A 22,749-nucleotide genomic window follows, 5' to 3' on the forward strand; every position below is an offset into this window, starting at 1 on the left:
CCTTCAGAGACCTTAAATAATCAATGATAGAAACAAGGACCCCTTCTTGGCAAAATTATGCCCTTGCTTAATGAATATCCAGTAGAAACGCTCAATCTTTTAATATTCTGTGTCAATAACAAGGGGACTAAGCATAGATTGCTATTGAATATGATTCTTTTTCTAAGCTATGCTTGCATGAAATAAACTTAAGTCCGTAGGAAAAATGGTGTCTTTCCATGGTAGTGCACTTAAAAAGCTAGGGAACAGGTGGGATAGCTTGTTGTTTTAGAAGGCTTAATAAAGTAAACTAATAAAAATTCCGTAAGGAAATAAAAAGGCATGTTGCAGTTGAGGTTGGTCTGTCTGCCTTTGGATGCTGGTGGGTAATTGGATTTCACGTGTGGTTGCTTGCAACCTGTTGTTCACTTCAGATATCAATGTTTGTTCCCCCGTTCTTTTTTTGTTCTACTTTCTTATCAATCTAAAATACCTGACAGCATTGCAGTATGAATGTGCTCTCCTCTTTAGTTCAGCATCTACCTCTGTGAAACCCGCTTGGTGTGAATGCCGTATTCAGAGAAGTGAGGGGAATCTCCTTGAACGAAGAAAAAGATGGAGGTGCCAACAGTCTGCAGCCAAGATGATGGTACTCGCAACTCTTGCATATGTCTTTCCAAATGAAGTAGAGCTTGCAACAAGTTTTATTCTTTCATCTGCATAATTATTCTTCTGTTGAGTCATGGCAGAGATGACCCATGTTTAGAAGCATTACTACTTGAAAGCGGGGATGATTCTTGATGCTTAATGGTGGTATGCAGTTAATTTAGAGTGTGTCAGAAGAAAAATACCTGGCGTTTGTTTCTGATTTGTAAAGCCAATGGTCTCAGCAACTATATTGGGAGTTACTGATTTACTGCAAGAGGTTTTTTGCTTAAGGAAAGAATTCTCTGTAGCTGGAAAGTCTTTGCCTCTGTATGGAACTTCTTGGCTTATTTCAACCCAGTTTGCTGTAGGGATAGCATTGCTGGAGATGATCAGTTCATACAAGTTGCCTCAAAAAAGGCAACCAGTAATGAGCAAAAGATCTCAAGTGTCTCCACCACAGGTAATATTTTATTTGACACAAGGAAGCTTCTGTTCAAGAGAATCCTTTTAAATTCTTGAGTTTTTGGTGATGTTTCCATCTGGGGTTCACAATCCGTCCTGAGACAAGTTGGAGCAAACCAGGGTTCATTGAATTCAAGGATCTTTGTTATTTTTTCGTAAGTGCTGAGATGTCTGCTTTCTGGAAAACAAATCATTCCTTTGATAATGGGCTACGTTTTCAGGCTTTCACAGTGTGGATACTCAGATCTGCCTAGTGATTGAGGCAAAAGTCCCATCTGCAGAAACTCAGCAAGGAAGTACCTATATAAACTTGTGCCTAAAGAAAGTAATCCTGGTGAAACTGAAGTTGAAGATAAGAACATCTGTGAGTGTTGATATAAAGGCCTAGAGCTGATATAGGATAATAGTAACCATCAACAGGTATTTAAGAAAAAAAAGTCCTCGAGAGAGATGCAAGTAAAGGAGAAGGAGTGGTTGCTATGTTCAGATTAACTGTGGTGACTGGATAATAGCAGCTGACTATATTAAGTCTGCAGTAGAGGGGATTCAGTTATTTTGGGCCTGCTGGAAGAGCTGTAGTTCTAAAAGATGATGTGGATATTTTGACTTTGGATAACATAGCTATAGAAGCTGCCTTGGTTTTATTTCAGTGTTTTTCTTGCATTGCAGTATTACTCATTGAAACATGTCAGTTTTTATGGTGTGAAAAATTAAATATAGAGAAATCTCAACTTACAATCATATTGTATGATTGTAAGCAAAAAGACAGCTTGTGACTTACCAAAATGCACAAGAATTGAGAGCCTACTTTCTTTTGACTGTCAATGGAAGTCAGGTATCTAAATCTCAGGGTCTCTTTAAAAACCTGAATAAAACAAACTCACTGCATTTGGTATGGTGGTGCCCTAGTGCTGTCAAAAACACTGCATTGCTTGGGCAGAGCACCAGATACCAGAAATGATCTGTTGTCACTTCTGAGATGAAAGTAACTGCCATGCACCTATGAAAATCTAGTTTGCACAGTGGGACCTGACTCTGTGTAACGCATCTAATCTGTTGGTCATCACTTTCTGCTTCTTTGAGATTTCAGAAAGACATTGCCTTTTTTGATTTTTTTGTTCCTAATAGATTGGAGGCAGTCTAGATTAGGGGTGATATTGTTCCTAGTAGAACAAGTACCATTTCTGATAGAACAACTCTTCCCCTTCCCTGGGAGGTGTTTTTGGGTGTCTGATAACATTGTTGTATCTGTTTGGTGGGAATGTGTATTTTTTAGTAATACTCCAAGATGTTTGATGCATTCAGGAGTGGAGGATGACAGACAATCTGTCCAAACAGTGGGTCATTCAAGAGACGCTTATAAAATGAACAAGGCAATTATTCATACCTACCGCTTCTCAACAAGAGGCGTGAGCTTGAACCCAAACTGTTTGGGGAGTTCCCTGGGTGTTTTTCTCGGGTCTGTGGAAAATTACTTGCATTGACCTAATCCTGCTGATTAATAACAAAACAAAAGAAGCTCTCAGGCAAGAGTTGACTGCAGGAGACATCTTAAAGCAGAGCTGACAGAAAACTGTATTTCTTGAAAGTGTAAATTGAAGCAAGTTGCTTTTCTCAAGGTCTGGGTCACTGGTTGGCTTTAGTCAATCTTCTGTTTGTACTGAAATGTGTTGCACTTTTCTGTTTCTTGGGCTCAGGTTTATCTCATGTTCTGACTCTAGTGCTACAAGAACTGAGTTTGCTCTGTAAAAGAGATGTCAACGGTGTTGGCATGTTATATGACCTGCTCAGATCTCGCTGGCTGCAAGCACTCTTAAAGGTAACATCATTTTTAGCTGTGAAGAAAAAGGCTTCTTGGAGAACAGTATCTGGTGGATAGCTACCTCATTTTGCCATGTGAGGACAGTAAGTGTTCAATTCCACAAGCTGCTAATGATTCTAATATCAGGACTAATATCAGCAATCAGGATGAACTTCTGTTTAAGGTGGGGAAAAATGTAATGTGTTTCATAAAGTTCTAGAAATTAAAGCTCTTTGTCTTTACACCTCTGTATTAAGACAGGGGCAAGAGAGGAGGAGGAGGGTCAAAACATAGCCTGAACACAGCACTATTTAGCTGTCCCTTCCATTGTTAAATTTCTGTATGGTTATGTATTGAATTTCTTTTTTTGATGGAATGTTTGTGAAATTAAATCTTTTGATGTTGACCACATTGATCTGATGTGTAGCTGAAGGTCATATGTTAACATAGAACAGTTTTGGCCGGTGTTTCTACTGAGCAGAATAGCGCCCTTCTCTTCAAAGGACTGTCTCTCTATGGATTCTATTTTTCTCTGAGAATTTTGTAAAATCATTAAACTTTAAAGAAAAACTTCCAATGGATAAGAATATGCTTATGGCCAGCCTTTTAAATATAGCAATATATTTTGTTTTAAGTTTTGCTTTGTTACTGGGGCCTGCAACTAGGGGAAGGAAGCAAACCACAAATCAGAGAATTGATGCTGTTGGACCACTGTCCTGTGTAATCAACTTTTCTCATTGGAAAATTAAAAACTAGCATAAGTGGCTAGCTGGATGGTGATATGGAAAGACAATGAATTACAGGCTCAATGCCAGATGCATTTGACATTTAAGATTGATAGCACAAACTCTCTAACTCTAGTTGGATTGAGAAATTCCTGGAAATACAACATGGTCCTTAGTATGTTGTGTATACATCTATCTAGTCATGTGAACAAAAGATATCATCATTGTATTATGTCTTGTCGGTATGCAATAGATCTATGAGTGCCTCCATCACTATCTTGGAAAAAGACCAGTTCCCGTCACAGTGCAGGCACGTGTGTTGAATCACGAGGTAAGAGTGTGTATACACCACGGACTGGTTTACTTATTAACACCAAATTAGTCAGCTTAATTGCAGATAAGAATGTTTGTATTTATTTTATGTTTCTGAGACCTGAGTATGCTACATAAACCTGAAAGAACCTCTTTTCACACGTTTGTCAAACCAGTTGATAACTGTTGACGTGTTCAGAGAGGGATGAGAAATACATACTGGCGCAATCAGTAGGCGACATGAGTCCTGAATGATGTAATGAATACATAATTTTTTTTTTGCTTTAACCACAGGCCGTATTTTTTTTCTTCCCATTTCACTATGCTTCAGTGTTAGGGATGCCATGAAGCAGTCTGATCGTAACAGCTGATTAATTATTCAATTACTGAATTAGTGAGAGAGTTGATGACTAAGTGGAGAAACTTGCACTAGTGATTAAATTGATTGCAACATAGGAGAAAAGAATTAATTTACAGCACATCCACAGCATGAAACAGATCTATTTGATTGCTCATGCTAGCCTGATCCTAGCTGGTACTGGTACATCCTTCATGCAAGCCATGCAGATATAACAGTTTGCTGGCTCCCAAAACCAGTCAAGCTCTGTACCTGTGGCCCTCTGCCTGAACTTTAAAAAAAAAAAAAAAAAAAAAAAAAAAAAAAACAACAACAAAAAGACAGGCTGGCTGATTGTAGTACTGTCCAATAGAACGACTGTCTTAGACTTCCAGGGAGGCTTAAAAGTCTTACCACACCATATTCCTTTAAATTCAGTATAGAGCTCTCTTTAAAATAATTAGTTGTCTTGGCAGAACCAGTCTCTGTGCTTTCTCTTACATTTATTAGGTGGTGGAGTTACTGTGTGAAGCCCCCCAGTCTGGAGAGATCAAAGAGCTAAGGGGACTTCTGCAAGCTCCACACTTAAAGGCAAGTCCTGCTTAAAGAAAGATTTTTCTCATAGAGATGCGTGCGGTAGGAATGGAAACAGATGGCCAACTGTTTACAGGAACTGACAAAGGAGCCAGAAGAGGCTTAGTTTCCTCTTGTCGTGGACTAATCTAGCTGTGAATTCAGATGTGGACTGAAGTACTTGCAGTGGGCTGCATTTTGTTTAAAGAATGTTTGAGAGATGTTTCTTACAGAGTGAAAACAAATTCTAAGCAGCTGAGACAGAATAGTGAGATGTAAAAACATTTTTTTTGTGATTGTAAAACCTGCATTCTAACACTAGAGCTCTAAATAGCAATGTTTCTTCTTTTTTAAGTTTTCTAGAGGAAGCAGAGAGAGGACCTGTTTCTTAAATTTTATTTTGCAATTTGAATTCCCAGGTGGAAAGAACAGCAAAGAGAATTTCAATGTGTGAAAGGAATCTATGTCCGTGTAGGAACTTAGTCTCTAACCTTAGTTTCCTGACCAGTCACTATTTAAAGCTATTCTATTGTATGATCTTTGCTTGTGGGTTTACTTGTTTGCTTGTCTTTTGTCTGTAACAGGCCTTGCTATCTGCTCATGATACTGTGGCCCAGAAAGATTTTGAACCAACTCTCCCACCACTGCCAGACAACATACCTGAGAATGAGGAAGCCATGAGGATTGTCTGCTTGGTGAAAAACAAGCAGCCTCTGGTTAGGGAGCTTTCTTATATCTGTCAAATTATTTATACTTATGCGAGTATTGAATAATATGTTCATGTGCATATGGGTTTCTTTTCAGGAACGTCATAGAGGCTGCGTGCATTCTTGTCCAGCTTTTATAGAATCAGAGAATTACAGAATGGCTGAGGTTGGAAGGGATCCCTGGAGGGACCCTGAAAGATTCTTTAGAAAACATTTGGCCTTACAAGCAGAAGATGTTGTTTGGTTTAACTTTCTGGTTTGGGAAAGGATAGGTGTGGTAGTTGAGATGGGAAAGATGTGTTGCAGTCAGTCACTTGAGGTTGTTTTAGTATGACAGGTGAAGATGTTGAGGGACTTAGTACATGTCAATAGTACTACTAATGATGCATAGCTGCTAAATCTGTGCAGTTTTAAAAAAAGCAGTATCTTTCAATGCATTTCTCATTGTGAAGGAGATGAGCCTGCATCTTGAAAGGAAACTTAAAGGGCTTCTTCAGTGGTCAAAGTGTGCTTTTTTCCTTTGTTTTTATTTGCCAGGGTGCCACCATTAAACGCCATGAGGTAACAGGTGACATAACAGTAGCCCGTGTGATCCATGGTGGGCTAGCAGACAGAAGTGGTATGTATCATGTGAAATAAGGTAATACAAAACATAAACTTGAAATAAACTATTTGAAATAAGATAATAGCTTTGCTTCTACAGTTAGTCTTTCTTTATAGAGCAAAGCAATGTGTATATTGGACAGCACTATGTGAATAGTGATAAACATTGCAGTGACTTGGATTCTAGTTTCATTAATTTTCTCTTGAACAGGCCGTGTTTGAGAGAGAGTGAGCTGAGGGACAAATGCACATTTTCTTTATTATGTGTTCTTGACACCAACACCTGGATAAATCTGGCATGAGACTGATCAGTAATATCCAAAACTGCAACGTAGTATGAGCCCTAGTAGCTCATTCCCTAAGGGAGAAATGGAAAATAGCAGCAGTCTGTGATTCTGTAGGACAAAAGTGGGCTCTGAGGAATATATAGGAATACTTTCTGGCACTAGTCTACTAAACACTTTGACATTAGTTGCTAAGCAGTCTTCAAGGAGCTTCCTTGGAAATGTTGCTGCTTTGTCGTCCTGGAATGGAAGTGTTCCATGTTCCTTGGGAAATGTGAATAACTAAAAAGTAAAGCATCAGAAGTAAAATTGAACAGTAGTAATTATACAATGGTTTCTTTTAGCATTTTCTGGCCTCTGTCTACAGAAGAAAAATCAATATGTATGCAATAGCTGAGTAAGTTCTTAGTTTGATTAATGCTTTAATTAAGTTGAAGGAAAATGTGATACTGTTTGTTGTTCAGTAAAGCTAAACAATCCTGTGAAGGTGTTATAAAGACTTGAGAGATGAGTTCCAAGCCCTCCCATTGCATCTGAGGCAATAAGGAATCTTTAAGGGTCTGGTTCCAAATCTCGTGGTTTATTAGTATTAGTATAACTAGGTTCAGCTGGAATAGACTCAGAAATGGCTTTGGGAAATGGAACTATATTAAAATCTTTCTGCTACTTTTAAGGCAAAGCATTAATAGATTGTAAAGATTGTTTGGGGGAGGCAGGAGGGAATAAGAAAACTGAAGCATGTGAAGTTCTTGTGACCCACAAGAAATCTGTGGCCCTATGCAGGGGCAATATAGCTTAAATCTGAAATGCTTTGCTGAAATGCAGATTTGATATATGGAACTTTTAAAGCTGACTTCCAAACTTGCGGTGTATCGCATATGATAGCCCAGTGTGGATTTTTTTTTTCTCTCTCTTCCTCTCATAGTATCATTCATGCTGTGTTAAAACTGCTGCTGCTTTCATCCTTGTTAGGGTTGCTGTATGCTGGAGACAAATTGGTGGAAGTAAACGGAGTTCCTGTTGAGGGACTTGAGCCAGAGCAAGTTATTAATATTCTGGTATTGGATTTTTTTCTACTTTGTACCTTAGAAATAACAGTGTGGTGTTTTTACAGCCTTCACCTTCTTTCTTCTCCCTGCCCCCCAAAAATATATTAAAGTTTTAGACAGAGAGGGAATTTTTTTTTAATAGAAAATTCAGACTATTTCTTTGCTGTGGATGAAGTTCACATGAAAAAAGAATAAGTCTTGTGACATTTAAACCTTAAAAAAAAAAAAAAGCAAGGCATGTATGAAACAAAAATTGAATCTAAACCCTGTCCTGGACAGAAATGAACTGTGGCCTTTCCACTTCCAGCTTCTGTGGAAAATCTTAATTCATTCAGATTTTGCTTATCCATAATTTTCTTGGATGTTCCACTCAGTTTGTTTTCCACAATAAAGTAGTGGAAACGTGCTATACAAGTCCTGTGTTACAAAATGCACTAAAGCAGAGTAAAGTGATGCATTTGTAAGCTACCTCTCTTTTTCTCATGAAATCTCTATTAAGCTGTCCCTGTCACTTATTCACCATTTTGCCAACAGTTTTTCAAGGTTCCTAACTGCAAAGTGTTAGTCCCAGTAAGTAAGGTATTGTTATATGTAATCAGTATCAAGTTTTTGAGTGTTGTTCCCCTGAGTGTACTTATTTCTAGGTATAAGAGATACAGACTCCAGTGGAATTCTTCATTTTCAAATACTTAGGTGATGCAGAAGAGGAAGAAAATAATACTGTCTTACCAGACCTGCAGATAACTTTAAATTAGACTTCAGTAGAAAGGTTTGGTCTGGATGAATACTGAAATTGCATATATTTATAATGCAACTGTGGATTTCATTGAACTAGAAATACTTAGCAAGATTTTGAAATTTCTTTGTGTGGTCCTTTCGAAAAACACAGTAATGTCATATACTGGATCAGTCCACTTAAGTTAATTCCATTTCGTAATGTAGATATTTCAGTAATCTCAAAGCCACGCTGTGTTATGCTTGTGTTTGGTTATTTTCGTTGAATACCAGTGATGTTACAGTTCTTTGTTTGTTTGCTTGTTTTTTGTTTGTTTCTTTATCATTTAGGCCCTGTCTGAGGGGACAATTATGTTCAAATTAATTCCAGTTTCTGATCGGCCTGTCAGTAACCAAACAACAGTAAGATTCATTTTTTCTTCCAGATTGCTACTGCACACAGTTAATCCAATAACATCTAATGGGCAGTTTCTTCAGAGGTTCACTGTTGCTTAGAGGTTCACTGCAGTCCTTAAAGCATGTCCTGCCTTTGCTGCTACCTCTCAGCTGGCATCAATGCACTGTTGCTGAAACAAGGAAGACAATAAGCTGAAAAATAGTTATATTAAGATAATAAAGGCATCTTTAGTCATCCATAGATTGAAGGTCAATTTTTCTTCATAGTGTACAAGGCTGCTTTTTTTTTCCCCTTAATGAATAGATAGGATTTGGGGCTTGCTCTTGCTTTCAAAACTTGGCTTCATGAATCGACTTAAGTAGCAGCCGTACTGGGCCCTGTGATTACGAAGCTGGTATTGTCTGTTCTAAAGAAAGCTTATACTTATTCCTGTGCGTTTTTCACCAGTTATATGTGCGAGCGATGGCAGACTACTGGCCCTTGCAAGATCCTGCCATACCATGTGCTGATGCAGGTTTGCCTTTTAAGAGGGGTGAAATACTCCAGATTGTGGACCAGAATGATGCTTTTTGGTGGCAGGCCAGGAAAGTTTCAGATCTCAGTGCCTGTGCTGGACTTATACCCTCAAATCATCTTCTTAAAAGGTAAAGAAGTCTTAATGTTTCTGATTTCAAATCCAAAAATAAGCAAGTTACTCAATTTTTGCTACTAATATTTGCACCAGCTATATAGTAGCATGATTCAGAGCAGCTGGCAGTCTTCTTTCCTTTTTTTTGTTTTCCAACTTGTTCTCCTTTTATTAAGAGTTCCTCTGTGAGAACAGGCTTTTAAAAGCACCTATAACATCTTAAATTGGTGTCTAAAAGGGTCACAGTAGTTGCCAAGTCTCTGTGCTAGCTGCTAAGTCATCTAGTGGGGTGTAACACCTGAAAGTTGAGTGGAAATTAAGGACCTTGGCTGCTTAAGGCCATCATCTTTCATTTAAAATAAAATGTAAAGGAGAGCGTGGGATACTAAATGTATGGTATAAGGGCATAGCTGTACCTATGGGGATAGCATTTTTAAAAAAGTTCTATGAGGCATGAATAACTTCTTTTCTTTGGTCAAAGCTGAGTTGATAGGTTAAAAGGGAGGAGGTGGGGGGGAAAAAAGAATTTTCAAGGAAAAACAAGGATTTCTGGCTTATTTTCTGCATAAACACCCAGTTATTTTTAGACAGAACGCTTTCAGAAATCTATACTAACTATATTGCTGTAGCACACTTCTCAGTTTAATCTTCTAACCATATGCCCCACCTGTGTTACCCTCAAGAAAGCGTAATACCATGCGGGTAGAAGCTGTAATTTATACTGTGCATAAACCTAGCTGTAGTTTGTATAATGAAAACTGAAATCAAGCTGGGTTGTGACTGAGGCTGCAAGCAAAAGGCCCTGTGTAGTAACAGAAGCAGAACTACTACCTATAGCAGTAGTACTCTATTTCTAAGCGTATGTACCACGGTATGGTTAATATACCTGTCCTTGTATGTTAACCCAAATTAAAATACTTCTGGGCTGCTGATGTGGAAACTGCCTTCAAATGGTTCTAACAGAATGCTGGGTTTCCTTCAGCGCTTCGGTGGGCTAAAACATTGGTAATGTTTCCGTTCTTGGTGTCTTCAGTCAGCTCAGCACTAATTTCATCTTATGTGTAAGCAGTGAATCTAACGAGCATAATGCTCTTGCGAACTGACTTGTTCCTTAATCAACTACAATAAATTCCCTTCTGTGCAGGAAGCAGCGAGAATTCTGGTGGTCTCAGCCTTTCCAGCCCCACCTCTGCCTCAAATCGTCAATATGTGAGTGGAAAGTTACCTGGATGGTAGAGTAGGGAGGTCTTGTCTCCATTTCCAAGAATACGGAAATCTAAGCTCATATAATTCAGTTAGTTAAATATTGTTCCTGTAGCTGTATTGTAACCTCAGGAGCATGTTATGTGTATGTGTTTCCCTGGAAATAAATACTTAATGGTAGTTGCTCCTGGAGGACTGATGGTGGTGGTTGTCTCCAGTGTACTTAGGACGCGACTGTGCCAGTAGCTGTGATTCAACTCCTCCTGAAGTATGTAACAACTGGGAGCTCTCTGTGCCTACAGAATCGGGCCTCAGATGTAGCTAATGAGTGTGGAAAAAGTCTGAGGTGACAATGGGACTCGCCTGATGAATTTTTAGGGACACAGATAGAATTTCTGTACTGGAAAATGTCGTGCAGTGTGTTAAATACAGCATTTCATTCAGTAAAATTGTGCCACTTCACTTTACCAGTCTTTTAAAAATGTTTTTAATCAAAACATTCCAATTTTTGGATGGCTTGATAATTTTTAGAATGTTTCTGTGTCATCAGAACTGTTGGGAGAAAGATGCAGCTTGCTTCTTGAGGTCTAAGAGGAGCTACTGCGTTTGAGTTTATTTGTGGTGGCAATCAGAAAACATTTTGCTCTGCCAACTATAATTTGACTTGCTGTAAACGTGTAATTACTTCCCAGACAAGGAATATTTTTTTTCCTGTTTTCTCTCCCTTGCCCTTTTTTTCTGTGGTTCTTTATATTAGCATAAAATTCATTCTTCTGCTGTGATAACTCCCACATTAAGTTCCTGTGTTTCATTGTCCAGGATTCTTCTTACACGGATTGCTCTATTTGTTTCTCAGAGTTGGCGCTCTCTTTCACTATTAATTTTCTTGTGTTTTTAACTGCTTCAATGGATATGCTGTGGGCAGTAAGCACTGTGGAAGAAGGTAGGAGGTGGTGTCTGAACTGCACTGCGTTCCTGTGACTAGAATCAGTTTAGCACAATATAGTGCATGGTTTTATAGGCTTTTTTTAATAGCTACCAGAAATAAGGCTGTTTGGATTTTTTTTTGCATGTATTTGCCGAGTTTTTGGCGTTGTTGTGTACATAATAATAATTGAAATCAAGTATTTTGTTCACTTGAAACTTTATTGAAGTGGAAACTTTGGCTATGCCCTGTTTGAGAGGGAATTGAGGATTTTGATGTGTTGCTTGGAAAAAGAAAAGACTGCTTTTTCCTCATTCTTCCCACTCAGCAGCTGACCGGAGCAGCTCTCAGAGTACTTCCTTTAAGGATAACTTTTGGCAGATACATAGGATTGAAGGCGTTTGGGACTAGAACTGGATCTGGTTAACAGATTGCGTACACCTGCACCTGGAAAATAGCTCCCTCTGGGCCTGGCTGCAGGATTATAAAAGAATGGAGCAAATGAGCAGTTTAATATAAGCCCACAATATTGCCCAGACCTGTGACATTGCATTTAAGGGATACGGGCTGAATGAGCTGATGTGGGCTGGGGACAGAGAGGGAGCTGAATCAATCTCTCCCATTTTTTCCCCTTCTTGTTAAAAATGAATAACAATAACATATCAACCAAACAAAACCTTTCCTTGAATGAAGCATACTGGAATGATGCACCTCTAGAAAGGCTAAAGCGGGGAGGAGGGAGCAAGTTTCTGATGTCTGATGGCAGTCTTGTAAGATCTCTAAAGTTTCCCCCTTCAACCCAGTATTTTCTGAATTCAGGTGAGTCTTTTTGTTGTTGTTTTCTTTTCTGCCCTCTTTGTGCTGATTTACAGAGGATGACATGCAAATTGATGAGAAGTGTGTGGAAACAGGTAACTGACTTCATTTGAAATTATTCTGGTTGCTTCAAAGTAGTAAGTAGTCAAAACCTGTTTTTCTTTCCTAGATAAAGAGTAAATCCCTTAGTGACAGTAACTGTAGAAAATTCTGATTCTCTTATACCATGAAAATCTCATATTGTATCTGTGTTTAAAATTAAGTTTGCAGTTCTGTTGTACACTGAAAGAGCAGTTATAGTGTATTTTGCTGAAATGAATGACCACGCTTAAAAATATTCCTCTGAGTGAGATCCAACCTGCTTGATACAGGTTTTGGACTTTAGCTGTAATGGTCGAAGTCCCTTGCCCTTACATGCTTTGCTCTTGCATCTTTTTAGCTGGAGGCCCGGATCTAAGCCCGATCTGAGTTCTGTTGTTTGTTGCATTGGGGGTGGGGGAAGAAGGGGGAGTAAAAGGTAGGTGTGTGCTGCATACACAAATAAATACTGTGGATTTGCTGCCACACAAACAAACATACTGTCTACAGCACAGCATCTAGTTTCTATGCCAGTTCACTATTTCTGCATGTATTGCTCTCAGGAGCAAGAATTTTCAGTTTCTGAACAGATTTCCAGAAAGACTGCGTGGAGACAGACCAGACAGTTAATTCAAGCATGGCAAGCTGCATTTTGACCACCACAGTGTAGAAGGAAGTGGGGGAGGAAAGTGTGTGTAAGAGACTGATAGGAGCTGGAAAATTAATTTCTGATGCCAAAACTCTGTAGCAGGAAAAGAAGTAAATTTTAAATTTTATTGTTGCTACCTGGATTACTAAAAAGATGAAGAAACTTTTGAGTCTGGTAAGTTCCTCTGACCTAATTCCAAATTCCTTGCTATTGTTTTGCTGCTGGAAGGATGTTCATAGACAAGCAAGTGGCTTAAAAACAAAAAAATAAGAAAAACTAGAATGCCATTCAGGCATGAAAAGCCATTCTGTAAAACCATATTGACTTAACTCTCTTGCTCTCTGATTGCCTTTGTAGTAAGGTTTTTGTCCTGTTATCCCACAGAGGCAATGTGAGTGTTACTGCTTCTGTATCAGTAACACCTGTTTATCAAGTCCTAATCAGATTCGCCTGCACTGATGCCAGGAAGGATAATTGGATCACCTTACTGTGATGAAGGGCCTTGTGCCCCCAGTGCCTGTAGGAACTGATGATGTGGTAGAGGAAAGTTTTTCTGGAGTCTTGACTGGGTGCATGATTGGCATACAAGAAGCAAAAATGCATCACATGTAAGATGTGCAATCAGTGTTTTCTTTTGTATTTTAAAGCCGTTTTCTCAGGGGGCAGCCATGCATCTCCAACATATTCAGAGTTCTGCAAAACGCTGTCTTTTAAAATAAACTAAGTCTTCCAGGACTCCTAAACTGCTTGTCTGAGATAACTGCCGATCTTGTGGGGAAAATGACGTTCTGCCTTATTTCCTACCGCTTTTTCCTTACAAAATTCCTACTTGCCAGTAGGATCTTTTTCTGCCTGTCCCAAGTGGTTGATTCTCAATGCCCAAAGCTTAAACAGAACCAGCAGGTCCACAAGGCAGTCTCTTGCTTTCAGGCTAGGACGCTGGGGTAACTGCATTTGGGAGTTACTCCTGCAGTCCTATTCACTACTTACTGCTGAGTCACCTCTCTGCTGTATCCAGACAAAGGAATAAAAATGCAAATATCATTTCTATTCTACATTTCACCCTACCTTAACAGGTAGCTGAACATCTATGTTATATATTTTGCAAGTATGTGTTTTCCAAGAAGCTGTAGCTATCTCTCTTTGGGAACTGAGTAGTCATGCTCCATGTTTCGTCAGGCATATTTTGGCTTTAAAGCCTGCAGTGTTTGTTTCCTAAACCTCCTTAATGTATTGGACCATGCTGGTTGTTTTTGTTTAGCTCTATACAGAGTGTCTCCTCAAAACTAATGGTTTTATGTCTGTCTCTATCTGAACATGCAGAGGAGCTTAAAGAAGGTAACACTAACTTTTTCACCCCCCTGTTGTCTTTAGATTTAAAAAGTAATCTATTAGCATTTATCTGGCTTACTGGGTTCCCAGGAACAATATGCCCCTTATGGTACCAGATAGCTGAATTGCTGGTTCACTGTAGGATTCCAGACCGCCTTCTGTACTGCAGAAGAGAGGGTAAATAAAGCAGAAACGCTCAGAAAGAGAATTGAATGGCAGCTTAAAGGAAATGAAGATAAAAATGATACCAGCATATGTTAGTTGAACAACACGCTGAACTTCTCCCTGATTAAGCAGGTCTGTGTCAAGTCATTGCATTCTAGAGTCATACACAAGAAGTTGTTAGTGCCTGCAGAAAGGTAGGAAAAGAACTGTCCTTTAAAAAGTTAAAAGTAGTGAAGAGTGTATAGACATGAAAGAAGAGTACCTAAGATGCATCTAACTTTATTTTGATACTTGGGTACTTATGAGAACTGTCAATCGAATAATTAGTGTTACAAGATGTTACATTTCATGCTTTGCAAATGAATATTATATTTTTCCTTTGGAACAATTATTGCATTGAAAGATATGCCTACATTTTCCCTATCTTATTCTTGGTTCAGTAAGGCCTAAATATGGGAGGCAAGATGCACAGCTTGTGGACAGCCAGATGAGTCATTATGGGAAAATAAGGTGTCCTTTGCAAAGAGAAATCTAAGCAATGCTGCCACCACTGGCTTTTGGGTTTTGGGGGAGTTTTTTTGTTTTGTTTTTTAAATCTACTTATTTTCAAATCACCTTTATAAAATTGTTTCAAAACTGTTAGGGCATTGTTCTATTGGGGAGTTGGTGTTTTTGATTCTGGTAGAAGATATATTATTTTAAAAGATATGTATAGAGACTTAGAAGGCTAACCTGAATGGTTAAGCCATCACAAGGAAAAGCATGAGAACGGAGACGAGGAAAAAGGAAACTGATTAATCTGGAATGTTGGGGCAGGGATATCCCTGATCCAAAGATTATTTAAAAACAAAAAATTAGGTCTTTATTATTCTGCCTTAAAGATTTGAGCAGATGCCTGTTGCATTTTCCAAGCACATGTGGGGCAGAAGTTGAGTTGTGTGGTTATTCTAAATTTGTTTTGGTTTTTTTGAGCTGCTTTCTTGGTGATTATTTTAATATTATAATTAAAGAATCCTTGTCAACTAGATTTCACCTGAAAAGATAAATTATGTGGAGTTCTTTCTGCACTATCAGTATTTCAAAACAATGTCAAATTTCAAATTTACTTTAGAAAATATCAGGACTTTCTAAGCTTATTTTTTGCTTATAGAAAAATGAGATGTCCTGTCATTTGAATATTTTGTCATGCAGTACTTGGTTATGTTTACTGAAATGATGTATCTTTTTCTTTTTTCCCCCATGTGGGATCAGAGATAATCAAGTTAGCTATCTAGCTCTTCCGTTATCACCATAACATTTTTTTCCCTCACGGGTATTTGTTCTTCTTATTCTAGAAGAGGAAGAATTTGGTGAATCTGGTCAACGAGTCTTTATTGGTATGTCTGACTAATAAGTAAGATATTTGGGGCTTGACCTCAATAAAATTCTTGTCTGAATCAAATTCTGTTCTTTACCTCCTGTGAAGTCTTATGGAACTGAATTTTAGCTACTGTTTTCCAGACTTCAGGAAGTCACTTGCCTCCTGCTAATACTTGTTCTCTCCATCTGAACCTCCCTCCTTGTTAAGTTTCTCCTGAGACCTTGCCACCACCATTTTAACTTGACTTACTGTCCGACTTCCCTTACTTCAGAATTAACTTTGCTAGGGCATAGCGTTGTCCCCTTGTCTTTCATGTATTGAGAAAAATTGAGAGGGCTTTCATTGAAAAAGAGGCCTGTAAATAAAGTTTTCAGAGTTGAATGACAAAGTGAAGTAACAAACCTGTCCCTGTTACTAAACGACAGTGGTTTGTAAAATGTTTAGATTAGTTTCAGAGACTGGAGCAGATGTTCCAGATTTGTTTAAGCAGAGTGGCCCAGCTACGCTTTCAGTCCGGTCCTAGTGGTGCTTTATATGACCAGAAACTTTTCCTCTGGCTTGTTTGGGGGGGGGATCTTGTTTCAGTCTAATTCTGGGCTAATTTGGAGGTGATTTTCAATGAGACCTGGGGTTTTACTTCTAAAACCTCTTCCTTAGCTGCCTTGTAATACTAAAGGGCTCTACCAAACTGACAAACCATGTACAGCAATGAAATTAACTTTCACCTTGTAAAAAGCTCAGAATACGTTTTTGTGTAACTTAGACAATCTAGACTAAAGACCTAGTTGCTTGTCTTTCAGGTGTAGTTTTCAGTATTGGTGCCTTTGTCCCTTACAGCTGGTTTCCGTAGAAGTATGCGCCTGTGTCGCAGGAAATCTCGGACCAACCAGCAGTCATGTTATGCTCAATGCTCCAGCAGTTGTTACAGCACTCTTGCAGCTCCATATGAGGAAGTGGTTAGGTACCAGCGGCACCCAGCAGACCGCAACAGACTAATTGTACTAGTGGGTAAGCTGTAATTACTTTCTCACACAAATCTCACAACCTGTAACAAAGCGGAGGAAGCAGTCACAGAATCACAGAAAGGCTGAGGTTGGAAGGGACCTCTGGAGATCATCTAGTCCAACCCCCTGCTCAAGCAAGGTCAGCTAGAGCACTTTGCCCAGGATCGCGTCCAGGCGGCTCCAGGGAAGGAGACTCCACAACCTCTCTGGGGAACCTGTTCCAGTGCTCTGTCACCCTCACAGGAAAGAAGTTTTTCCTCAGGTTCAGACAGAACTTTGTGTGTTTCAGGTTGTGCCTGTTGCCTCTTGTCCTCAGTCAGTCATCTGATCCACTGAGATTTTCTGCCACTGGTTGTGACAGGTGGTGGCTGAGGATTGTGCAGGCAGCTCTTACAGCAGCAATTCAAGAATGATTCTTTGCGATTTGACCTTGTTGTTGGTTTTATAAAGTCTAATGTGTATATTGTTGTCTTTGCTTAAGATAAGGAATGTTTCTCTAGAAAAGTATTTACAAGAAACCAGAGTTATGAATGCTGGATCAAAATGCATTTTATTGGGGAAATGCTTCAGTTGTGTACTCAGCTGGGGCTGATACAAAAAAGTGATGAGAAAGCATTTGTAGTTCATTAGAAAAATAACTTTTCATGGAGGCATTTCTACAACCACTGTAAAAAATATCTGGATTTCACAGTGGGAAGAGGAATGCTTCAAAAATCTAAACTAGGAAACCTCAGTCATAGGCATCAGGGAAAGCTAAAGATGCCTTGAATAATGTTTGCTATAGTGAATATTGTATGAAGTTGGCTGCAGGCTCACTAGTCTTTAATTTTAGTGACTGAAAGGAAGCTGTTTCTTCTGCAGAGTTCCATGTTCCCAGTAAAGCAAACCAGGTAAAAGAAAATTTGTGTCCTTGCTAAGTCTGGAAGTATTTGATACCATCTTTTTTCTTTTAAAATGGTATTGCTGAGTTGCCTCCTGGGAATGACTATGTTGCTAGGAAGTGATTTGTGCCCTGATCCATCAAGATGCTTCAGTCACTCCTGGTAAACTTTTTTTTAAGAGATCTGCATGTGCTCTGAGTTCACGGGATCAAGCTATAGAGTGATTACTTGCTGCTGAGGAATCCAACAGCAGAAGTAGCAATCTGACTTCTATTCTGGTGATAGGTCATCGCTTGTTTGTTAACTAAAATCACGTGTTTATGGTATTTACAATTTATTTGTAAGAGCATGTGTTGGAAAATTGGGAATGCACATGCAAAGTGCCTCTGTCAGTAATATTAGTTGTTTTTCCAACAATTCAGGTCCTGCAGGAGTTGGTGTGAATGAGCTAAGGCGAAGGCTTATTGCAAGTAACCCTCATCAGTTCCAAAGTGCTGTACCTCGTATGTAATGCTCTTCCCTTCCCCTGCTTCTCCCCAAAGCAGTGATTAGGAAATGTCAGGGTCCTCCCTCTTGCTCTTGGATATTCAGCTTTGCTGTATAGAAGGTTTTCAGCTCTATTGCAAGCTAGTGTCATTTGCTTTTATAAGGCTTAGTTTAAAGTACTGTCTTTCTCCTTACTTTGGCAAATCAGCCAAAGTTATCTTATGGGTCTCAGGAGCTGTAGCTTGAGCTTTATGTACCTTTATGGTTTTGTCTAATCCTGTTGTTTGTTTTTCTCAGCTCTGAAAAAGGAATGCTTCTTAGGGATATTATAAGAATAAATTTGTAGTGTTTAAGTGATGAGATATGAGAATGAAGGCAATAGAAGTTCATGCTTAGGCTTTGCAGCTTTCCTTATTAGCCTTCTTGTCTTGACTGAGAATTATGCAACCTAATTTCTGGCTTAATCATAGAAGTTGTCTCTGCCTGAGCTTATTTGGTACTTGTGATTTGGATAACCAAACGGGAAATGTATGAGTTTGAAGTTGAAATCTGAAATTTTAGGCATTTCATTATGCTTAAGATCCCAAATATGGGGAAAGTGTAAGTGTGGAAACACTTGTGGGATGTTTCAGAATGAACATGAAATTTGCCTCAGAGGAGAGGAAGAAACAGTTGTGCAAGCGGGTCTAAAGCATTTCCTGGTTGGTTTGAGTCAAAAGTATTTGGAATAAACCACTTCTCTTCTGTCCCAAGAAGTATGGACGTGCCTGCTAATTTTCAAGGACTCGCCCCTGGGCAACCGTTAGAGTAGACAAAGCTTTTGCTCTGGACTAACAAATGGAATCAACTAATTTCATTACTTATGAAAATACTGATTAATCTTCCTTCATGTCTCATTTTTCACTTATAAACTTACAAATATTTATTTGCAGTTACATTTTTTTGTTAATTTGTTGGTTTTGTTCCTCTCCAGACACCACGCGTGTTCAGAAAAGCTATGAAATGAATGGTCGTGAATATCACTATGTATCAAAGGAAACTTTTGAAAACATGGTGTACACCCACAGGTAATTAGCAGTGACAAATTCCATTCTTGCCACTTAACATGGGAAAAAAGCTTTGTAGTTAGGCCTCGGGTTTGGTCTCCTCTCCTCATAGTTGCTATATATGTTTGATGTAAATTTTTTGTCAAATTATTTGAGGCTATAGCTTCAAAAGTTGTGCTTGTGCAGTGACAAACAAGGTCCTCTAAAATTAATCTCAGAGTCTTTCTAAGATAAAGTGTGATCTCCAAGTCCTGAGCTCATCTGATGTGATATTTTGAGTTGTGAGTTTAACCTTTCTTAAAACTGGACTGTTTTCTAAAATTGAACAGTGAGCCAGACCTATGCCATATGCACATCTTCACTGTGGGACCTCTGGAGTGATGACATCTCCATGTAGGCACCTGAGCTGTAACTTGCAAATGTCTGCTCACTTCTACACTTCAGTAATTCCTCCACTAAAACAGACCAGCTCAGCAGCAGAAGCAACACTCCTTGAGCTGTACAAAGTGTTTTGAGATCTTCTGATTATTAAATTATTAGTACTATATAAATTACAAGTGTTTTATCACTGTAAATAAATATAATTGAAGTTTCCTTATAGTTGTCTGGAGATTGACCAGAATTGCAACCTCTGAACACACAATTTGTCACAGCAAGATGGGTAAAAATGCATGTTTTGGGGATGTCCAGATTGGCTCTAATAGTCCTGCCTGTTATGCTCATTGTAGTGGGGGAGAGCAAAGGTGGAGGTTCTTCAATAATGTTTGTTATGTTTTATCATCATTCAGTCTTGATCACAGAGATTACACTTGCAGATTTCACCTGTAAATGGAACCTTTTGAGACTCAAGTGCTCTTTCATTTTTCTTTCTCCTCCCTCACTGCTATTGCAGAATGCTAGAATATGGGGAGTACAAAGGTTACCTGTATGGTACCAGTGTCGATGCAGTGCGAACAGTCCTTGATGAAGGGAAGATCTGTATAATAGATTTAGAACCACAGGTGAGTTGCAAAAGAGCAGGGAACCTGCAATTGGCATCTCCTGGAAGGAGGAAAAAAAAAAAAAAAACTCTGTACATTCTTGAGCTATTGGAATAGCATTAATTGCTCTGACTTGTCTTATTTTCACTTTAGCTTATGATGCTTATTAATAATAGAGTATTCTTTGAATCTGGTCTTAGTAGAAAAAAAAAATACTACAGTGATGGTTGATGGTAGAGACCTGTTAATGACAATGTTCAGTCATTCTCTGGAGTTGAAAGCCTCTCCTAATAAGGTTACCATGCAGAATTAAATGATCAGTGTGGCGCAGGTGCTTAATAATGTCTGGACCAGAGATTATTACTGAGGTCATGTTAAAGCAGGTGTTCTTGAATAAGATTACTGCTAGGTCTGGAGATAACAGTACTTTGTAAACAATTTGCTTTTTTTAATGGGAATAAAATGGGAGTGATTATGCTTGAAATGCTTTAATTTAACTTCTTTTTACTCTTAACTTGCAGGGCATTCAAGTAGCCCGGACTCATGAATTAAAGCCCTACATTATATTCATCAAGCCATCCAGCATAAACTGCATGAGGCAGTCTCGTAAAAATGCAAGGATCATTACAGATTATTATGTGAACATGAAATTCAAGGTGAGATTTGGAGGTGGAAGACGACAGCTGATTACACTGGGAATTTGTCATTAGAACATAATGCATTCTTTTACTATGTTAACACTTTAAAAGATTATTGTGTCTTCATGACTAGATCTGTGTGTGTTTTGGTTGTTTTTTCTTCCAGAATTGGAGTGGAAGGGTTATAATTCATACCTAGGGGACTGAGGCGTTGTCTCCAAAATGTCTTTAAAAGAGAGGCTGTTGTGTAAATGTCTGCTTTAATTAAACTGCCTTGTGACAAGATTTAAGTCAGCACATGTATTTGTTTGCATTGAAATATATGGAATGTGTTCCATTCAATGGTTTAATCAATTTTTTCTTATAGTTATAAGTACTTAATATAGATTATTTCATTAGAAATATACTCATATTTCATATAGATTATCATTGCTTAATGATAATATTGATGGCAATTCTATAGTGAATTCTGTAAACAAACAAGTTCTGCATATAGGAAATCTCTGTGCTGCATTCAGAATGAGTCTAGTGCATTTGTCACCATGGCTTCCATAAAAATCATGATCAAGTTTAGCGCCTTATAATTTCAGAGGCCTAAGTCCATAACTTTATATGGAAATGAATCATAACTGTTAAGACAGAGATGTGAATGTTGGAAATCTGATGATAAACTAAAATGCAGAGTAAGAGCACAACTGTTGCAAACCGAATTTGCCTGCAGTGCATAACATCCTCTGCTGGCACTTGTCAGTAAAGTAATCTTTGGGAGCAAATGAAAAATATACTGGAGCATACTGAGAGGTGAAATCTTTCACTGGGAAAGATGTGGCAGTCAGCTGTGTTCAGAAGCTCAGAACTGATTGTAGCATGCATACTCCACTGCTGATAGCGATTGTAAATGGAAATACTTTACACTGCGCTGTCTATTCGCCTCTTGTTTATTATAGCCCAAGGGGTTCTGCAGATGCCCTGCAGACGTGGTTCTGTGCCCAACGCTCAAACGTGATAGATTTGGTCGGTCTCTTGCAGGAAGAAGATTTACAGGAGATGGAAGAGTCAGCTAAGAAAATGGAAGCCCAGTTTGGTCAGTTCTTTGATCAAGTGATTGTGAATGATGATTTACAAGAAGCATCTGCACAGCTGTTATCAGCAGTCCATCGTGCACAGGATGAGCCCCAGTGGGTCCCTGCAATATGGATATGCTCAGACACTCAGCCGTAACTCTGAGAGGCTGCCAGCTTCACGAAGATTATAGCTTATGTTTTACCTCAGGAATAATCCTGATGTCGGGATTGCAAGAATTTATCTTTGTATGTGAGGATTTGGAAGAGGATTAGGAAAGAAGCTGCTGCAGGAGATATAATCGTACTATGTTCTGTGTAGCTCTCCCGCATGTTACAGTTTGATCCATTTTTGTACCAGAAAAAAAATTGTGAGGTGTCAATTACAAAAATAAAGAAAATTCTATTTTGTTTCATGTACCTGTATAATGTACTCAGCTACTGAAAGTTCCCCGCTTCCCTTCCTCTTAGGAGCATCCTGATATTGTGATACTTGCGTGTTCTGGGAGCCCCGCGGACAGATGATACTCTGTATGTATCCAAGCCAGGCAGCCTTTGCGCAGTGTTATTTATACAGGTGTCGGCCGGGTGCTTGTTCTTTTTCCGAGACAGAAGCAGAGTGGCGTTACTGTAAAAAAAAAAAAAAAAAAAAAAAAAAGACTCTCGAAACCACAGTTATCTTTGTAGTACGCGCCACATCAACCTTTTGTTCTTCTCTGGGTCCGTATGCTGGAGTGAGTAAAAGCTGGCAGCGGGAGCAGTGGGTTTAGCAGAGAGGGAAATGGAGCAGGAAAGCCTCTCCGCGTTGGTGCGGGCTGGGACGGCACGCTCTGCCGCTCCAACGGGGCAGCGAAGCAGCGGCCACCTTCCTCACTGCCCTCCTCT

General features: G+C 39.0%; 1 protein-coding gene across 1 annotated transcript; it reads left to right on the forward strand.

Moving 5' to 3' along the window:
- Positions 1-576: 576 nt before the first annotated feature.
- On the forward strand, positions 577-22,481 carry MPP4 (MAGUK p55 scaffold protein 4). Its single transcript, XM_009684243.2, has 21 exons — positions 577-628; positions 2,787-2,908; positions 3,869-3,946; positions 4,775-4,855; positions 5,422-5,553; positions 6,082-6,163; positions 7,404-7,489; positions 8,546-8,617; positions 9,060-9,256; positions 10,385-10,449; positions 11,369-11,386; positions 12,241-12,279; positions 13,065-13,085; positions 14,235-14,249; positions 15,743-15,784; positions 16,606-16,776; positions 18,076-18,156; positions 19,113-19,206; positions 20,078-20,186; positions 20,687-20,821; positions 21,833-22,481. Exons 1-21 carry the CDS (start codon positions 595-597, stop codon positions 22,022-22,024), a joined length of 1,866 nt encoding a protein of 621 aa, XP_009682538.1. The 5' UTR covers positions 577-594; the 3' UTR covers positions 22,025-22,481.
- Positions 22,482-22,749: the final 268 nt, after the last annotated feature.

The sequence above is a fragment of the Struthio camelus genome, chromosome 6 (assembly GCF_040807025.1).
Source record: "Struthio camelus isolate bStrCam1 chromosome 6, bStrCam1.hap1, whole genome shotgun sequence".
NCBI lineage: Eukaryota > Metazoa > Chordata > Aves > Struthioniformes > Struthionidae > Struthio > Struthio camelus.